The sequence below is a fragment of the Toxorhynchites rutilus genome, chromosome 3 (genome assembly GCF_029784135.1).
Source record: "Toxorhynchites rutilus septentrionalis strain SRP chromosome 3, ASM2978413v1, whole genome shotgun sequence".
NCBI lineage: Eukaryota > Metazoa > Arthropoda > Insecta > Diptera > Culicidae > Toxorhynchites > Toxorhynchites rutilus.
In genome coordinates this window covers 207,599,945-207,617,135 of record NC_073746.1, presented here as the reverse complement: position 1 = coordinate 207,617,135, position 17,191 = coordinate 207,599,945, and the positions used below count along the sequence as shown (strand labels likewise).

Here is a 17,191-nt window from a genome sequence, read left to right as displayed (position 1 = left end):
ATCTTGTTCATTTTTTAGTGGCGCCATCTGTTGATAAATCCTGGGACATTCCAGCCCATGTATTGGGAGTACAAATAAGTTTCCAGCGTTTTTTTTGAAAAGTTCAACGTTTTAATATAAAAAGAAGAGAAGTCACAGATTATTCAAAGTACTGTCCATCGCTAGCTACAACCTTCTCCCATCTTTCTGGTAGTATACGGATTCCACGCTGAAAGAAGGACTGGTGATTTGAGGCAATCCAGTCATCGACCCATTTTTTGGTATCATCATAGGAGGAAAATTGCTGCTCAGCCAGACCATGTGTCATCGACCGGAACAAATGGTAATTAGAGGGAGCGATGTCTGGTATTTACGACGGGTGGGGTAAGATTTCCCATTTGATCTTCTCCAGGTAGTTTCTGACGCCAATTGCAACATGGGGCCAAGCGTTGTCATGTTGCCGAATCACCTTCTTGTGTCTATCGGCGTATTGTGACCTCTTGTCCTTCAGGGCTCAGCTCAAACGCGTCAATCGCTGTCGGTAACGCTCTCCTGTGATAGTTTCATTTGGTTTGAATAGCTCATAATAAATGACTCCGAGCTGATCCTACCAGATACACAGCATAAGCTTGGAACCATGAATATTTGGCTTTGCGGTTGATGTTGATGACTGAATGGGCTTAACTCAAGCTTTTTTACGCGTAGGATTGTCGTCCGTATCCACTTTTCGTCACTAGTCACGATTCGGTGCAGGAAACCTTTTCTTTTCTGTTGCTGAAGCAGTTGTTCACAGAAGAAAAAGCGCCTTTCAATGCCTCTCGGCTTCAACTCTTATGGGACCCAATTGCCTCGTTTTTGAATCATTCCGAGTTGCTTTAAACGATGTAAAATTGCTTGTTGTGTTACTCCTAACATTTCTACAAGTTCTTTTTTTGCTTGGCATGGATCTTCATCGAGTTTCTTCGATTTTTTTTTGGTGCATCGGGGCGCTCCTCATCTTCGAGGTCTAAATAACCACTTTTAAATCGGTGAAACCAAGCTCTGCATTTTGGTTCCGATAGAGCATACTTGCCGTAACTTTCCACAAGAATCCGAACTGTCTCAGCTGCTGTCTTTTTTGTTTGCCGTAATGCAAAAGAATTCCCCGCAAAACGACTTTGTTGGAACGAAATTTTTCATTTTTGGAGTGATAGGAAAAATGTTGTTTTCACTTTGAGGATTCAATACGCACTGATACTTGAAGCCTCAACCCTTATCTTTCTAATAAAGTTGTGTCCAGTGTTGTCCGATGCGTATGTTTGAAATGGCAAACCTATTGAGTCAAACGATTGGGACTTATTTGTACACCCAATAGTATATTTGGCATGAAGAAATAAAAACAAATTTCGTATCGTGAGCTGAAGGTAATTCCTGGATACAGCTATAAAAAAATCCTGTCATCCAACAGACAACAGTCACCCACCGCTTTCGTGTAATCAATCCAGCACACAGTGATGATACTGATGCAAAATTTACTGGGATTCAGTTTGTCTAGAACCCGCCAGGTCCGTTACCGTTTTGTATTTGTTAACAATCACGAATATTTTAGAAATCATCTAAAAAACATGAGATGAGAATAATGGTTGTAATGACACATTACAAAATATTTTTTTTATCTTCGCTTATTTTCGTCGGTCTATTTCCGCCACTTCAATGCCAATCACCGACATCAGGGAGGCGACTACGTCTGTTCCTACCTATCAGACTTAACAACTCATGAGCCGGTTTGAGTTTGTGTCACCGAGTGTAAATTTGTCGCTCGAAATGCAAATGCACAGTCGTTCTACGGACAATGTGGAAAGACTAAATATTGCAAACTTAGCTCCGTCATATTCTTTGCATTGAGTATAAGTAAGCTATTCGCGATTTCAAATCACAGTATTCACAATTTATAACTACAGTATTCACAGTCATCCTGCTAGCGACCAGACGGTAGCAAGTCTTTCGAAAGATCTTTCTCGAGGTTGAGTGTTTAGTTTAGTTTGCCATATTGATCTTGTCCATGGCTAGAGGCGAATATTTGATGAATTTTAAAGCCTCTGTTATTCAAAATGTCAATGTCAATCACTTCATTCAAAAGTTCAAAGTTGTATGAGTAATGCCAAAAACTTCTTTCAATAGCTCAAAACTGCTTTAGAAGCAAACTATTGAGATCACAGAAATTTATAAAAATGAGTTTTGTTTGAAAACACATCTTAATCAAGATATGTCGATGCATGTCGTTGGCTGCCAGCGAACGTTCTCTAAATATTGTGCTCGCCCTGGCCAACCTCAGTTTCTATTTAGCTACTGTATTGAACTATTTTTTTCCCGCTGAAGGCATCTTCAGAATATGCAAGAAGCAAGCATAGTGTGGAGCAGAATCAAAGCAGAAGAGAAATATTGAATTGGAAGAACGTCGTTGGTTTTCATTCCGTAGAGATTGTACGAATTGTTGTTTTTAAGCGTTATCAAATAGGTAACGGTAGTGGGGGACAAATATATAGCCGCCTTGAGCCGCACTGTGTGTAGTACGAGAAGAATGTCGCGATGCATACTGAGTGCGTTACGTGTATTGTTCTCGCGAGAACAACAATGAATCATGAATCAATCATCTTCAGCTGCGTCTATAAAACAACGCAAACCCATCGGTCCTTTTCAGGGACACTAAAAATATCGACTAAAGAGTTATTTTAGATTTTTTTTCTTATTTTTCTTCGGTGCAAAACTAAAGGTGAAAATTCGTTTCGATGCTATTGCTTTTGTCTCCGCCGCTGCCACACAATAGATGCGGTTCGGTTTTTCTGTTGCCGTTCTGCGTCTCCTGAGCTGTTTCGTTCTGTGTCGGAAATCCGCTAAAAGATACTGAAAAACTTCTTATATATTCAAGAATATCAGTATTTCAGTTTCAGTGCTCTAGGAAGCGAGCAATCAACAGTACATGTTAATGCTTAGATTTAATTTAACAATCTACTCAAATTGTTTCGTGGAATGTTCGCATTCATTACTCAGTGAATCCCTTGTGTTTGTGGCCCATATGAAAAAAGGTTGATTACCGCTGGCCTAACAAAATGCAAAATAAGAACTCAAATTCCGAGGTATGGCCAGAATGAATCTTCTGACGCCTCAGACGAGGTATGGCCAGAATGAATCCTCTGAGGGCCACAAAACTTTTCACTGAAGAGTTATTTTTCGATATCATATTAAGTTGGTTAATAGCATTGGTTATGTAGTAAAAAAATGTAAATTACAACACTTATACCAAGTCATCCTTCATAACATCCTTACCGCTTACCGTCTTCAATAATCATGATGAATATGACACTGGGTGGAACAATGAAGAAGAATTCAGAACATATTGAAAAACAAAAGTGATTCTGCTCTTATTCACTGGTTGTTTTGATCTTTTATTTTGATTTCCGTTTGGAATATAGGAGAAGAGGTGATAAAATGAACACCCTAAGGAATATGCTCTTTTACTGCGTCCACAAACCGCTGCAATCTCCGTTTTTCGAAGAATATTCCAACCTAACTGAGCGATGTCCAAGATATCGAACGATTTTTACTATAAAAATAAAAATAGTAATTTTTTCATCAAAAGAAGAAAAAGCTGTCAAATCGAATATATGGTAAAATGATAAAATGAACAATTATACGGAGCATGCTAAATGGGACAGATTTATGCGTTGTTTCTTATATAAGTTTGTTTATATTATTATTGAACTAGTAGGTACTTGTATGAAATAAGCTAGGCTTATTCTCTTAGAGTCGTAATTGTAATTTTGTAATACGTACCTAAACGTGATAAGAAACACAACACATAAACAAGCTGATTTTGGGGGGACAAAGCCACAAAAGGAACCTCTGAAGAATAACATGTGATAAGGTATATCAGCTTCAGAAACCATAAAATTGTACAAAGTTATTTCGAATGCAAATTAATCGCTGAAATCGAACAAAATATCTGTTGTTTCGTCTTTATTTAAGAGACTTTCAGCCGAAATATCTGTTTACCTCTTCTAGAATATGTGAACAGTTGTTCAAACTGATGATTTATCGAAGATGTTAAGTCGGATGAACTAAATTTCTTGGGAAATTCCTTAAACGTGATGCGCGCAAAATTACATCCAAATGACTACCGTGAGAGAAGTTTCTTTTTTGTTTATTATTTTCAACATTTGACAATTTCGCGTATAACAGGGTGTCTTAAATATCTTCATATGTTCTAAAAATAGGATAATCAAAAAGAATCAACTGGTTCAATTGGTTCGCATTTCTCCTATTGGTTTTCAATGCAACGTAGTCCGGAAATCTACGCACTTGAGCTTAGTGGCAATGATTTTTTTCGACACTGCTCTGCACACAGCACGTGAAACAATTGACCAAATGAAGAGCGAGTTGGTAAGATAATAATCTCTCGTTTCGAACCTTTAAATTGGCAGTCCAGATTGTGTTATTTGTCACTTACAGGTCACTTTTTGTGAGGTTATGTGAAGCTTCTCGTCTCTGCAGATAAATTTTCAAGTCTTCGGAAGACAGCATTATGGGGTCACTGTTGAGGTTCTAGTTGAAATGCAAAAGGACCCTTTCGAAAAATCACCCTTCAATAGTGACTTTCATGGAACTATCCTACAATATACCAAATGCACAGCACAATGTTCTGATACTGATCAACTTACTGTTAAAAGTAATTGATTGATATTCGCAGTTGCATAAGATTCCAAGATCCAAGCGAACGCGCACTTCATTGACCTATCCAACAGATTGCAGCATTGCATTCTAACCTCTTAGTCTGACACACATTTTCTTGTCACGATTAGAAAAATGATACCATTTCATCGGTGTGTTGTTTCATTCATACATAATTTGAAAATAGTGACGTGATTTAATTAAACCACTTTTTTCGCCAGCCGGCGATTTTTCCAACTTATTTGCTCTACGCTAAAACTGGTCTGCGAACAAGATCCACTTTCAGCTCGAATGTGTCTGCGGCAGTTCAAAGTTGCAGCAATCAACTTGGGAAAGTCAATTGAGCTGAAACCAATCAGCTGTTCAGTTTTGTCGAAAGGGTCACTACGCTCTTCAAACCGCCGTGTTAAAATGGAATTTTCATTCACAACCGTGCCGACCGACCGGCGCAGAAACGTCGGGGATACAAGAAGCCATAGTGCAATTAAACCTATCGGAACCTGTTCTACGGTGGCTACTGCACGGAGAAAAGCTGCAGACAGAAAAACCACCACCACCACGTGGGATGGGGATGAAATACACCGCCGCCGCCGACAGCAGACACTACTATTCAAAGAAAACTGTAACATACCTGAGGGCCGATATATTCCTTGTATGGCAGAATGCAACCTTAATTGACCTCCCCAGAATGCGCCACACAGCTTCGTGGTGTATTTATACGACCGTTTGAAAGGATTTTAACGTTATACCAAAGAAACGATCTGTACGCGCCGGCCAAATTCCTCCCCAGCGGTGTCCTCTAGGCTGTTCTGGTCGACAAGAGCACATACCATCTCGACAGTTAGCATTGCAGTTTTGGAATCAAGATGATTGGACAGGTGAAGTTTGTGTAAAGTGTTTTTATATTAAGTGTCTGTGAAACGATCCTTATCTATCAAAAGTTTGCAGTGTTCAATTGAATTTATACATGGTGTTAGAAAGCTGACCCGGTACATTCAGGAGGTGATTGAGGATTATTGTCGTTTATAGTCGAATGAAAGAGTTATTGAAATTTTCTTGTCTTGGGCTCTGTTCGCCTTGAACTGACTCTGATTAAAAAAGCTACGCTACTTTAAACAATTGCTTCCATTTAAAATATGAAAAAAATTGTACTGGATACAGTTCTGAAATATTCAAATTTCTGGAATTGAGTTGCGTTTCAAAAAGTAAAACATTTAAACGTTATTTTTTTCATGTGCGTTTTTATTCATTTTCTCCCAAAAATGCATTATAAATCTTATTGTGTCTATCAACCAAATTAAAACAATTTGAACGCTCAATAATTCGTTCTTTTGACTTTCAACTCTTTTTTTTTTATTTCTCTGTAACATAATTATAAACACTTCTTGATAAGCCTTCAATTAGAATCTTCATAAACACGATTTTTACTTCACTGTATTTCCACGGAATACTTGATCACCAAGTGTAACGTTGGTGCTTAGGGTGATGAGGGAAAATAATTAAACCAGTAAGTATGTCGTGGAAATACAGTAGAGGAAAACTCGTGGATTTTAAAATTGTCATTGAGTGATGTGTTTAAAATTATATTGTAGCGAAATAAAAATGAAAGATAGAAGTTGGGTGTCAAAGAACGAATCATACAACGGAATCGTTCCAAGTAGCGTACTTTTTTAATAAGTGCCCAAAAAAAAGTTCAATTACTCCGCCATAGTTGAGACTCGGCCTTATGTTTAGAGGAATTTTGTTGGTGATATATGCTCCTCTATCACATTCTGAATGGTTACTGGTACCTGGTACTTAACATATATTGATCGTTCATAGGAACGTTTTCTCAAATGTTTAAAAAGTTGTGGAATTTTGAGTATAAGTTACAATCAAATTTAGTGGTGCTAAGTTTAATTGTAGCATTAGTTGAAATCTGATTCTAACCTTCAAATGATGGATACCATCAAATTGTTCCAAAAAAGTTGTTTTAAATTCAAACAAAATCCATATTTTTCAAAGAAAATATAGACGAATTTCATGCTGACTCGACTGGCCGTTGGCAGCACCATCTCAGATTTCAGTGAAACGTTGTGGATGTAAACACGTAGGCCTTGTAAGCAACTTTGCATACTTGAAATATTCCAAAAATAATTAGACTACTTTTTGAAAAGGGCCAAATATTTTTTCTTGATTACAAAAAAATATAACTCAAAAACTGTAATACCAACAAAACTTAGGTCAAACGATGAAACGTAGGAAATTGTTTTAATTTTCATAAAAAATGCGTTTTTTTTCAAATTACACTAAAAAAAAATATATTTTCAAAATTCAAATTCATTTTTCTCAAAAACGTTTTTTTTTAATTCTGCAAAAAATATATATGAATAGCCCTTATAATTTTCAACAAGTCGTCCATACATCGGATAATGGGCACTTTTACAGAGAATTTTTTTTCTAACATTAAGATTTTTATGTTTTCTTTGAAAAAATTACAAATATTCCTCATTTTCTTCGAAGTCAAGATAATGATATAGTTAGTATGTTCGACAAAATTTTAGATCTCATTAAAATATGAACTTTTGTCAAAGATAGTAGATAGACTGATAATATTTGTGTGGGATTTTTTTTTAATTTAGAGTTTTTTCATTTTTATCGGAAAATCATTATTTAAAAACTACAAGATCTTTAAAATTTTGGTTAAAAAATGAAGTGTAGGAAGTTATTTAGGTTTCCATTAAAATATATCAAACAGTTTTTCAAATATTTTAATTTTTTATTATTTTTGTTTTCATTGAAGAAAAAATATTTTGACAAATAAAATTCATTTTTCTCGTCTTTTTCGTCTGGAAAAAATAGTCCCATACAATTTCCAACAAGCCACCCATACATCGGAAGATGGGAACCTTTACAGAAAAAAAGTCTTTCTGAAAACAACTTTTCTATGTTTTGTTTGAAAAATTACTGTTTTATGTTTAATTCGTAACATTGTTATACATATAAATTATCGCGATTTACATGTTCTGATTTTTTTTTCTATTTAGAAACACGCCAAAAACATGTCAAACGCGTTGTGTTCCCTGTAGAAGTGCCAATCTTTCGATGTATGGAGGACTTGTTGGAAATTATTCTATTTACTCCTTTTTTTGAGAAAATAAAAAAAAATGGATTTAGAAAAAATATAAAAAATAAAAAAACCCAATTCCATCCTTTGACCAGAGTTTTGTAGGTATCATGATTTTCAGGTTATAATTTTTTGTCTTTCTCAAAACCTAATCTAATTTTTTTTGAAGATGCAATGTTGCTTATGTCTTTACACCCCCAACGTTTCCATGTTATCAGATATGGTGCTGCGAACTCCTAAGACGAGTTGGCATGAAATTCGTCTATTATAAAATGTGTAGCGTGTGCTTTTTGTGTGTGTGTGATTTATTTCAAATTTCTAACCAATTCTTTGTATAGAAAATCAACTTAATCACATACAAGACTTTATCGTTTTTCATACGTTTTTCATCTTCGAATTCCGAAAGATGTGGAGATATATATTACCAAAAGTTTTTTATTTCGTTCCTCTAGCCCGTAGACCACCAGGATAGGAACTCTGTTATTGCTTATAACTCATTGTCAGTGAAGTATGAAATAAAACACCTTTCCATGTTAGTGGGAACCTTTACAATTTATACTCTTTCTGTTGAATATGATAAATTGGGTTACAGAAATGGAATTAATCAATAGTATTAGCTCCAGCAAAGCGTTAGTCCGTATAGGAATATCAGCCCTCTAAAATAGTCTTTATTATCAGGCCGTGGCTTTTGCAGTGCTCCTTGCCGCAGCGGTAGCGTCACCCGTGTACGGTCCAATTTCCTACGGTCCGGCACTCTCCTATGGATATGCCGCTAAAGCTATCCAACCTCTGCACACATTGGCAGTGGCCAAACCAGTAATTGCTGCTGCTCCAATATACCACGCACCAGTTGTCGCTCATGCTCCCATCATAAAGCAAGTGGAAGCCTACGATCCGAACCCACACTACAGCTTCAGCTATGGCGTAGCGGATCCTCATACCGGAGATTCCAAGCATGCCGAGGAGACTCTGGAGAATGGTGTGGTGCACGGAAGCTATTCGCTAACGGAACCGGATGGAACCATTCGCAAGGTTACCTACACCGCCGACAAGCTGCACGGATTCAATGCTGTTGTCGAGAAATCCGACCATTCTGTCCACGCGGTACCCGCAATCAAGAAGGTCATAGCGGCCGCCCCAATCGCTCACGGTTACTACCACCACTAACTTGATAAGCTCAATAAAAATGTCTTTAAGCCCAAACTGTATGATAATACTCCGTTCAGTGTGTAAGGATAGCGAATAAGTATGTTAAAGGATAAAGCAAAGTGTCTCCATTGGATTGGAGACTGTGAAAATCGAATAAAAATAAATACAAACAAGAACACTCAACCGGTTAAATTAATGAACATCGTGGTGGCGCTTTTCGTATAACTAAATATGCATTTCACAAGATTCATCATTGTTGAAGCGTATGCTATCTTTGCATCAGTTTAGTCAAGTACGTAGCATACTTAATTAGGCGTTAAGTCGGGATTCATTCGAGTCCAACAGTCAACGGCTCGGTTGTGTCTGAATATAATTGTTCAATTACTAGTGTCCCCATGGCAGCAGACTCTTATGGTTTCGTCTGCGTGTGACTTATACGGCTTACTATCAGTAATTAGAAAATTACTCAGCACATCGAGATCAGAGCCACACGAAGCCTTGCAGTCGTCTCGTTCGATGCCATTGCGAAATAATGCGCACACATAAGAACAAGAACTCATTCACAAGTCTTTGCATCATGTTCGATGCCACCATCAGCGTTGTTTGGTTTAAAAATAGTGATAGTAATGAAACTACTTCGGTTTATATAGACCGCTTATCATCCAATTTTTACTGTCCTGTCGTGTTTCCCTCCCCCAAAAACAGTGCATACAATTGGGTGGGTGGTAATAACAACACATGTCGTCAATTGCGTGGATTGACTGACAGCGGCGACGGACAAGACGGATCTAGGTCACTTGCTTTCGGTTTGGGTTTCTATTTTTCTTTTAACTGGTTGATTCGCATTTTCCGTCGCTTTTTACAATATTGTGTATTCATCGATTTAAATCCATTACAATTCAATTCATTCGTCACCAAGGCTACGCAATTCGCTTTCGTTCGTGGTTTTTTGCGGTGTTTTTTATTCTCCCGAAGAAAGAATTGAATGTGTTAATTTTAACCTGCACTCGGCAACAACTATTCAATTCAGAATAATTTTTATTCGTTGTCAAGTTCGATTTATGGTTTTTATAGCGAACGATTAAACCTTTTATTATATTTATTAAGAACAAAATAGCACATGTATAATCGTTATTCATAATATTCATCAGATTATACCTTTTTTTGTGCGTCACTAAATCTATACATATTCAATTACTTGATTTCATTCTCGTTTATTTTCTTATTTGCTAATTTACTTGAGAAATCTAGTTCTTGGGCTAAAGTTTTCACTGAACTGTATAGGATCACAGTAGGCATTGGTTGTCAGGATAAGTTCATTTGTTTACATCGTGGCTTTTCCCGAACAAGCGCGTCGCGATTCGATGTTGCACGTTTGGAACCACCCGGGTGCTATGAAGGATGCTAAGATCGTTAGGAAAATCTCGAGCAGAACTGTCAGTAGGGAATTTGACTCAGGGGACAAAAAATGTCAATGGGAAACTCGATACGTTAACTCCTGTCAGTTCAATAGGGGTTCAATATGGACGTCACGGTTGGCATCTACTGGCAAAATCGAGGGGCTGTAAACATGGGCTGTTTCTAACGCAAATCAATACTATTATTACTCTTCTTCCATATATTCTATAACTTCATATCCAATGTCAGAAACTGATTTTCGTTAGAGCCTCATTTTAAAGGTTGAAAGTTTATTCAAAGCAAGTGTTGGTAATTATCTGAGTCCCCTACTATGCATTGAAAAACAAATGGAATAATGTCGAAGGGCGATTAAATTCGTGAGGCACTTCGTGTTCACAGGATATAGCCTTCATAATGTCTCTCTCATAGTAGTCTTGATCCTTTTTGACGGAAAACTCTAACAATCGATTTTTATAGTTTTCTCTTGATTCCAACTTCTTATTACCCAGGAAGTTTTGCAATACAAGTAAAATGTGATAATCGCTTGGTACCAGGCCCGGACTATACGGTGGATGCATTAAAACATTCCAATCAAGCTCCCGGAATTTCTGGCTAGTCACTATAGACATTGAATTCAGTGTATTGCAGTGTTGAATTCAGTGTATTGCACTAAAACAAAAAAAATAAAAAAAATAAAAAATTAAAACAGTAGGACGCTCAATAGAAGGTCAAGGTCATGGCTGTAAAATAAGGTATGGCGACGGCGCCCACGAAGAAGTGACTCATACCTTTTACATGGACGATCTCAAGGTCTACGCTGATTCACGTCAGCGTCTTGGTGTAGCTATCCGGGTTGTCGAAGATATAAGCAGGGACATCAGCATGGAGTTCGGCCTCGACAAGTGCCGCTGTGTCCATCTGCTGAAAGGACAACTCACCGAATCCGGAAATTACGAACACTACATTAACGCTAATTTTAATACAGATTCCTGCATAAAAGATTTTTTTTAACAATTTATAGTAGATTCGTAACGAGATTCTTACCGAGCGAACATATAAACAGCAATTAAATAGTTTTAACTACAAAAATTGATAAATTCACGATGCTTGTTTTGAACTGAATTTGCTAATGCAAAAATTTTATCACTGGTTTTCGATAGTCATTTTTTTTTTGTAAATGTTTAGTATAATAATTATAGGCAGTATCGATACTTGTAAATGAATTCATCAAAGAATGCTAGGGTTTTCATTATGCAATTATTTATAACATTAAAGTTCACTAAATTTTCATTTAAAAATAATGTCTTCGGGATTTGAATCATGCGTCGATATTCGATTCAAATTCCGAACTCTACTTCAATACCAATTTTAATAAATATTTCTGCATAAAATACCATTTTTCATCCATTTATTGTAGATTCTTGCTTTTCTAGCAGTTAACATGAAAACAGCAAACAAAATAGCTGAAAAAACTACAAAAACTGAAAAAACAACGATGCTTGTTTTTTTACGAAAGTTGCTAACGCAAACATTTTATTATTGGTTTTGACTGTCACTTTCTTACCTATAATTAATATTATTAATTATAGGCTGTATCGATACCTGTAAATGATGTTAAAATGAAGCCTATAACCCAAAGAATGTCAAAGCTCTCATTATTCAATTATTTATACCATTGAAGTTTGGTAAATTAACATTTAAAATGAAGTGTTAGAATTTGAATCGTGCATAGAAACTTGATTCAAATTCTGAACACTACTTCAATACTTATTTTAATGAATATTTCTGCCCAAAATATGATTGCTCCGTCCGATTACTACCTTTCTCGATCGATGCAACATGGCATGGTTGACCAGCACTTCTCCAATTTCGATGAAGTCAAAAATTGGATCGATTCGTGGATAGCCGACAAACCGGTCAATTATTTTCGCAAAGGGATCCGTGAATTACCAGAAAGATGGGAAAAAGTCTAGCCATGGTCAATACTTTGAATATTAAATTTGTAACCATTTTTGGAGAATAAAGCATTAATTTTTGGGAAAAAAACGAAGAAACTTACCGATACTCGTTATATCTTCTACATATCTTTGACGAAAAATGCCCGAAAGAAATAGATAAATATCGAAAACATTAGACAATGTGATCTTGACACAGGTACACTTTATATTGCAAATTAATTTTTTTTTGTTAATTAAAAAAGATATAAAAAATATTTTTTTCTCAGTGTATATTTTTTTCTCCTGTAAACATCAATACTCTATTGCTCTTTCTTAGACACTATTTCGGTACGACTCATAGTTTTTGAAATATTAATTATTTACCCTTTTCAAAAGTTACACTTCAGTCAAGAAATTCCCAAATGCTGTGAAAAACTCAGATTTCCTCCAACCCAAATGAAACACAAACTTTCATTCGAATCAAAAATACTCATGTTTTGTCATTTTTCGGATTCATTTTTAATTTCTCAATAACCTTTTATGCATACAATTTGCATGTTGAGAATAAACTACACATACCGAACAAACCACTAGGAATTCCCAATATTTACCAATATTGCGAATATAGACGATTGGCAACATATCAAAGAACAATAATTTGATCCGCACGTTTTAGACAAAATGATTCTTAAAAAAGTAAATTGGAAAAAAAAATTATTTCACCAGAATGCATCACTCAATATACGAATGTCAATAGGCCATATAAAAAAAAAACAAAATTTAGCTTTACTTTACTTCAATCGAGCAGTCGAGCAGAGAGATGAGGTTTTAACAACGTTTGGTATGAATAAAAGTAACAACTAAGTATTTATTTTTCGAAAATGGATGTTTAGATGATTTCGTATGAATAAAACAGCATTTATCAAGTATTTACTTCGTAATTATCAAGTGTGCACATGAGCATACTTTGGATCTGAAAACACTTCCATTCGTTTTGATGTCATATCCGGTTTATGTTTAATGCTGCTATCTTGCACTTAAAGTCAAACAAGTTAACAATCCGCTTTGATGGCATTGAGCATCGTTTACTAGTTTAGGGGAGCGTCAAAAAATTGATTGATTTTCAGGCGGAATGAACACATTTTTCAAGTTTAAATTATGAATGAAAAATAACCTTTCCGTACCAAATTAGTAAAGGGTGTGTCACATCAAATTGCATCACGGAAAAAACGCTGTAGAAATTCGCCCAGTAGACCGATCCTTTTGAAAATTTTAGACAGTAAAATAAAAACTATTAAACAACTTTTGGCATTTTCTTTTTATTCATACTTCGAGCCCAAGCCCATATGCTCGCACCTTCCTCTTTACCCCGTCCATAAGGTTCTGTACAACGTCAGGTTGTAGTTTTTTTTTAACAGAAATCCATTTTCTCTTGAAGTCCGCCTCCGATTTGACAACTTTTGGGTTCTTCCGGAGGGCCTGCTTCATAATCGCCCAATATTTCTCTATGGCTTCGTACCACTCCAACACGTCCTTTGAATAGTGGCACGAAGCGAGATCCGGCCAGAAGATGATCGGGCCCTCGTGCTGCTTCAATAGTGGTAGTAATCAGGGCCTGACAATTTCACTTCAATTAGCACATCGTCACTCAATAATGTGTCTATCGCTTCTCAGAACAGAACCAGAACCATGCAGGCTAAAAATATATATATTCTCTTTTCACGCACAATAAGAAAAATATCTCGTCTCTTTCGTACATATTCCTTTCATTTCATTTTGATTCCTTTCATTCTGCAAACAAAAGCGACGTTAGAAATCGTCACTTGGAAATTAATTTGAAGCATCCATGTATTCTGGCAGTTTGTATAGAAATGAATGTTTCCTTGTTGCATTTGAAACTTATTCACTGAAACTAATGAAAACTGTGCAGTGAGGGTTGTGTAGTATGCCTGCAGGAGTAATTATTTATCGGCGCTAGTTGTCAGTGTGAAATTAGTGATGAAGCGGATAGTGGTTTGGTCGGATACTGGATACCGGTCAGCTTCGAATCCGGATAGCCGAGTATTCGACAGCCCGATGTTTGTGTTTGTGCTTGTTTGTGTGCGTGCACGTGTATTTGTGTGGGTGTTTGTGTATGTTCGCGCGTTTTTTGGGTGTTTGTGTGCGTGTGTGCGCGTGCGTTTGGGCGTGTTTTTTTTGCTTGCATGCAGGTGTGCGCTTTTTTTATGCGCGGGCATGTGTAGGCGTGTTTGCGCGCATTTGTGCGTGTTTGTGTGCGCGTGTGTACGTGCGTTTGCGCGTGTTTTTTTCTTGCTTGTATGCACGTATTTGTGCGTATTTGTGTGCGTGTGTGTGCAGGTGCGTGCTCGATTCTTTCCGTACGTGCGTCTGTGCGTGTGCACGTTTGTGCACGTGTATGTGCTTGTATGTGCACGTTTGTGCACGTGTATGTGCTTGTGTGTGCGCGTTTGTGCGCACCTGTGCGTCCATTTGTATGTTTGTGTGCGCTCGCGTTTCTGTGCACATGTTTGTGCATGTTTGCGCGTGTGTGTGCGTGTTTGTGCACCCAATGGTATGTGCGTGCGCGTGCTTCCGGCATTGTGTATGCGTTTGTGCGTGCACTCGCAATTCTGCGTGGGCACGCTGAAAGCGCAGACCTAGTCGAAAATCGCGTAATTTCGAGCAAATCGTGTAAAAAAATCGCATAATTTCAAGCAAATCGCATAAAAAAATCGCGTAATTTTGAGCGAATAGCGTAAAAAATATCACGCAAAAATCGCATAAAAAAAATCCAGCGTACTTGCAAATAACATGCTTCTTCGTAACATGGAATACATGTTTGATACAGGAAATATAATAAAATGAAGACAGCTCAAATCGGACTATTCTTTTCACTCCTAGAGAGGGAGTAGTCCGATCTGTGCCGTCTTTCATTTTATTACATTTTCTGTAACAAACATGTATTCCAAATAACAGAGAAACATGTTATTGACAGGTGATTGAAGAATTTTGAACACGATCCGCGACGATCCATTTTGGTAAAATAAAACTTACGTTTGAAAGCAGCAAGCATCCTCTAACATGCGAAATGAAAATAAATATCACCCGTTCAAGCAGTTTTAATCGCCAGTGAAAGCTTCTGCTTTTATACTTGTAAGAGAACGAAAGAGTAATCAATGTTACTTTATGCGTAGAGAATATTTCGTTTCCACTTCACCCCGATACACTGAAATTAATCCACCGAAAATGACTGTAGTGGAAGTGAGAGTTGTATGAATAAAACTCAATCACATTTATTAGCTTCGAAAATAACTAGCCCTGGTAGTAAGCGCTTCTGTACGCACTCCTTAAGGTAAACCTGCCCGTTTACCGTGCCGGTCATCACGAAGGGGGCGCTCCGCTTTCCGCAAGAGCAGATCGCTTGCCACACCATGTACTTTTTGGCAAACTTGGATAGTTTCTGCTTGCGAATCTCCTCCGGAACGCTGAATTTGTCCTTTGCGGAGAAGAACAACAGGCCCGGCAGCTGACGAAAGTCCGCTTTGAGGTTTCGTCGTCCATTACCAGGCAATGCGGCTTCGTCAGCATTTCGGTGTACAGCTTCCGGGCTCGCGTCTTCCCCACCATGTTTTGCCTTTCGTCGCGGTTAGGAGCCTTCTGAACCTTGTATGTACGCAGGCCCTCCCGCTGCTTGGTCCGCTGGACGAATGAACTTGACAAATTCAGCTTATTGGCGACATCCCGTACCGAACTTCTCGGATCACGTCTAAACTGCTTAACTACGCGCTTGTGATCTTTTTCACTGACGGAGCATCCATTTTTGCCATTCTTCACCTTCCGGTCGATGGTTAGGTTCTCGAAGTATCGTTTTAGTACTCTGCTGACCGTGGATTGGACGATTCCCAGCATCTTACCGATGTCTCGATGTGACAACTCCGGATTCTCGAAATGAGTGCGCAGGATTAATTCACGACGCTCTTTTTCGTTCGACGACATTTTTCCAAATTTACGAAAAATTGACAGTGGCCAACGTGATCTATACACTCTTATCTGATTATAAGCGAAAGCTGAAGATATAATTCCTAAAAATTAAATTTCTACAGCGTTTTTTCCGTGTTGCAATTTGATGTGACACATCCTTTATTCTGTTCAAATGAAAAACATTTGTGTTTGCATTAGTGAAAGAATCTTTTGCGAAAATTGTTTTTGAAGAAAACTTTATATTATAATGAAAAAATTCAGTAACAATGTTGCAAATGTAAAGACAAAGGGTTAAATAAAAAACGGAAATAAGTGTTTTAATTAATTAAATTACATGATGTAAAAATTTTCATACAAATTTTAACATTTGTAAACTGGCTTCGTGTCTTCTAATCTGATAGGTGTTACACTAACGAGATTGGGACCCAAACTTTGGTCCCTGATTGAAAGTTGCCACTAGACGTCGACATTATTCCTTTGTCTTCGCGAATACATGCTTTGTCCCAAAAAAAGTTTTGAAACCAAACCTAAACAATCAGTTGACAGTAACTATGTAGTAACATAGAAGTAAAAACTATGTTCAAATTCGAACATACGTTAAAATGAAATTAGTAAAGTAAACTTTTATTCATACGAATTCAAGTAAATACTAGGAAAGTTTACTTTACTTGGAAACGGTCAGAATAAGTAAATACTTTTTTTTATTCATACAACCTAATGCCTCGAGCAAACCAACATGTTCAAAAACAGATTCGGTGCAGAGCATGTATCCAACCGAAATCAGAAAATACGCTTCTTGCATGAAACAAGCTCGAAATAACGGGATAGATTCGAAGTTAAACTAATTAAAGTTGAATTAACATGAATGAACATTGGATGTGCTGCACCATCAACGCATTTGTTCAACAACAACAGCAAAAACAAATAATCGTTA

General features: G+C 37.1%; 2 protein-coding genes across 4 annotated transcripts in view; both read left to right on the top strand.

Moving 5' to 3' along the window:
- The window catches only part of LOC129779742 (neurobeachin-like protein 1), a 230,308-nt gene that overhangs the window by 177,613 nt on the left and 35,504 nt on the right, over positions 1-17,191 (top strand). The window lies entirely within an intron of this gene.
- Positions 4,949-9,117, top strand: LOC129779746 (cuticle protein 7). Its single transcript, XM_055787405.1, has 2 exons — positions 4,949-5,564; positions 8,471-9,117. The coding sequence occupies exons 1-2, from the start codon at positions 5,553-5,555 to the stop codon at positions 8,957-8,959; spliced, it is 501 nt and encodes a 166-aa protein (XP_055643380.1). The 5' UTR covers positions 4,949-5,552; the 3' UTR covers positions 8,960-9,117.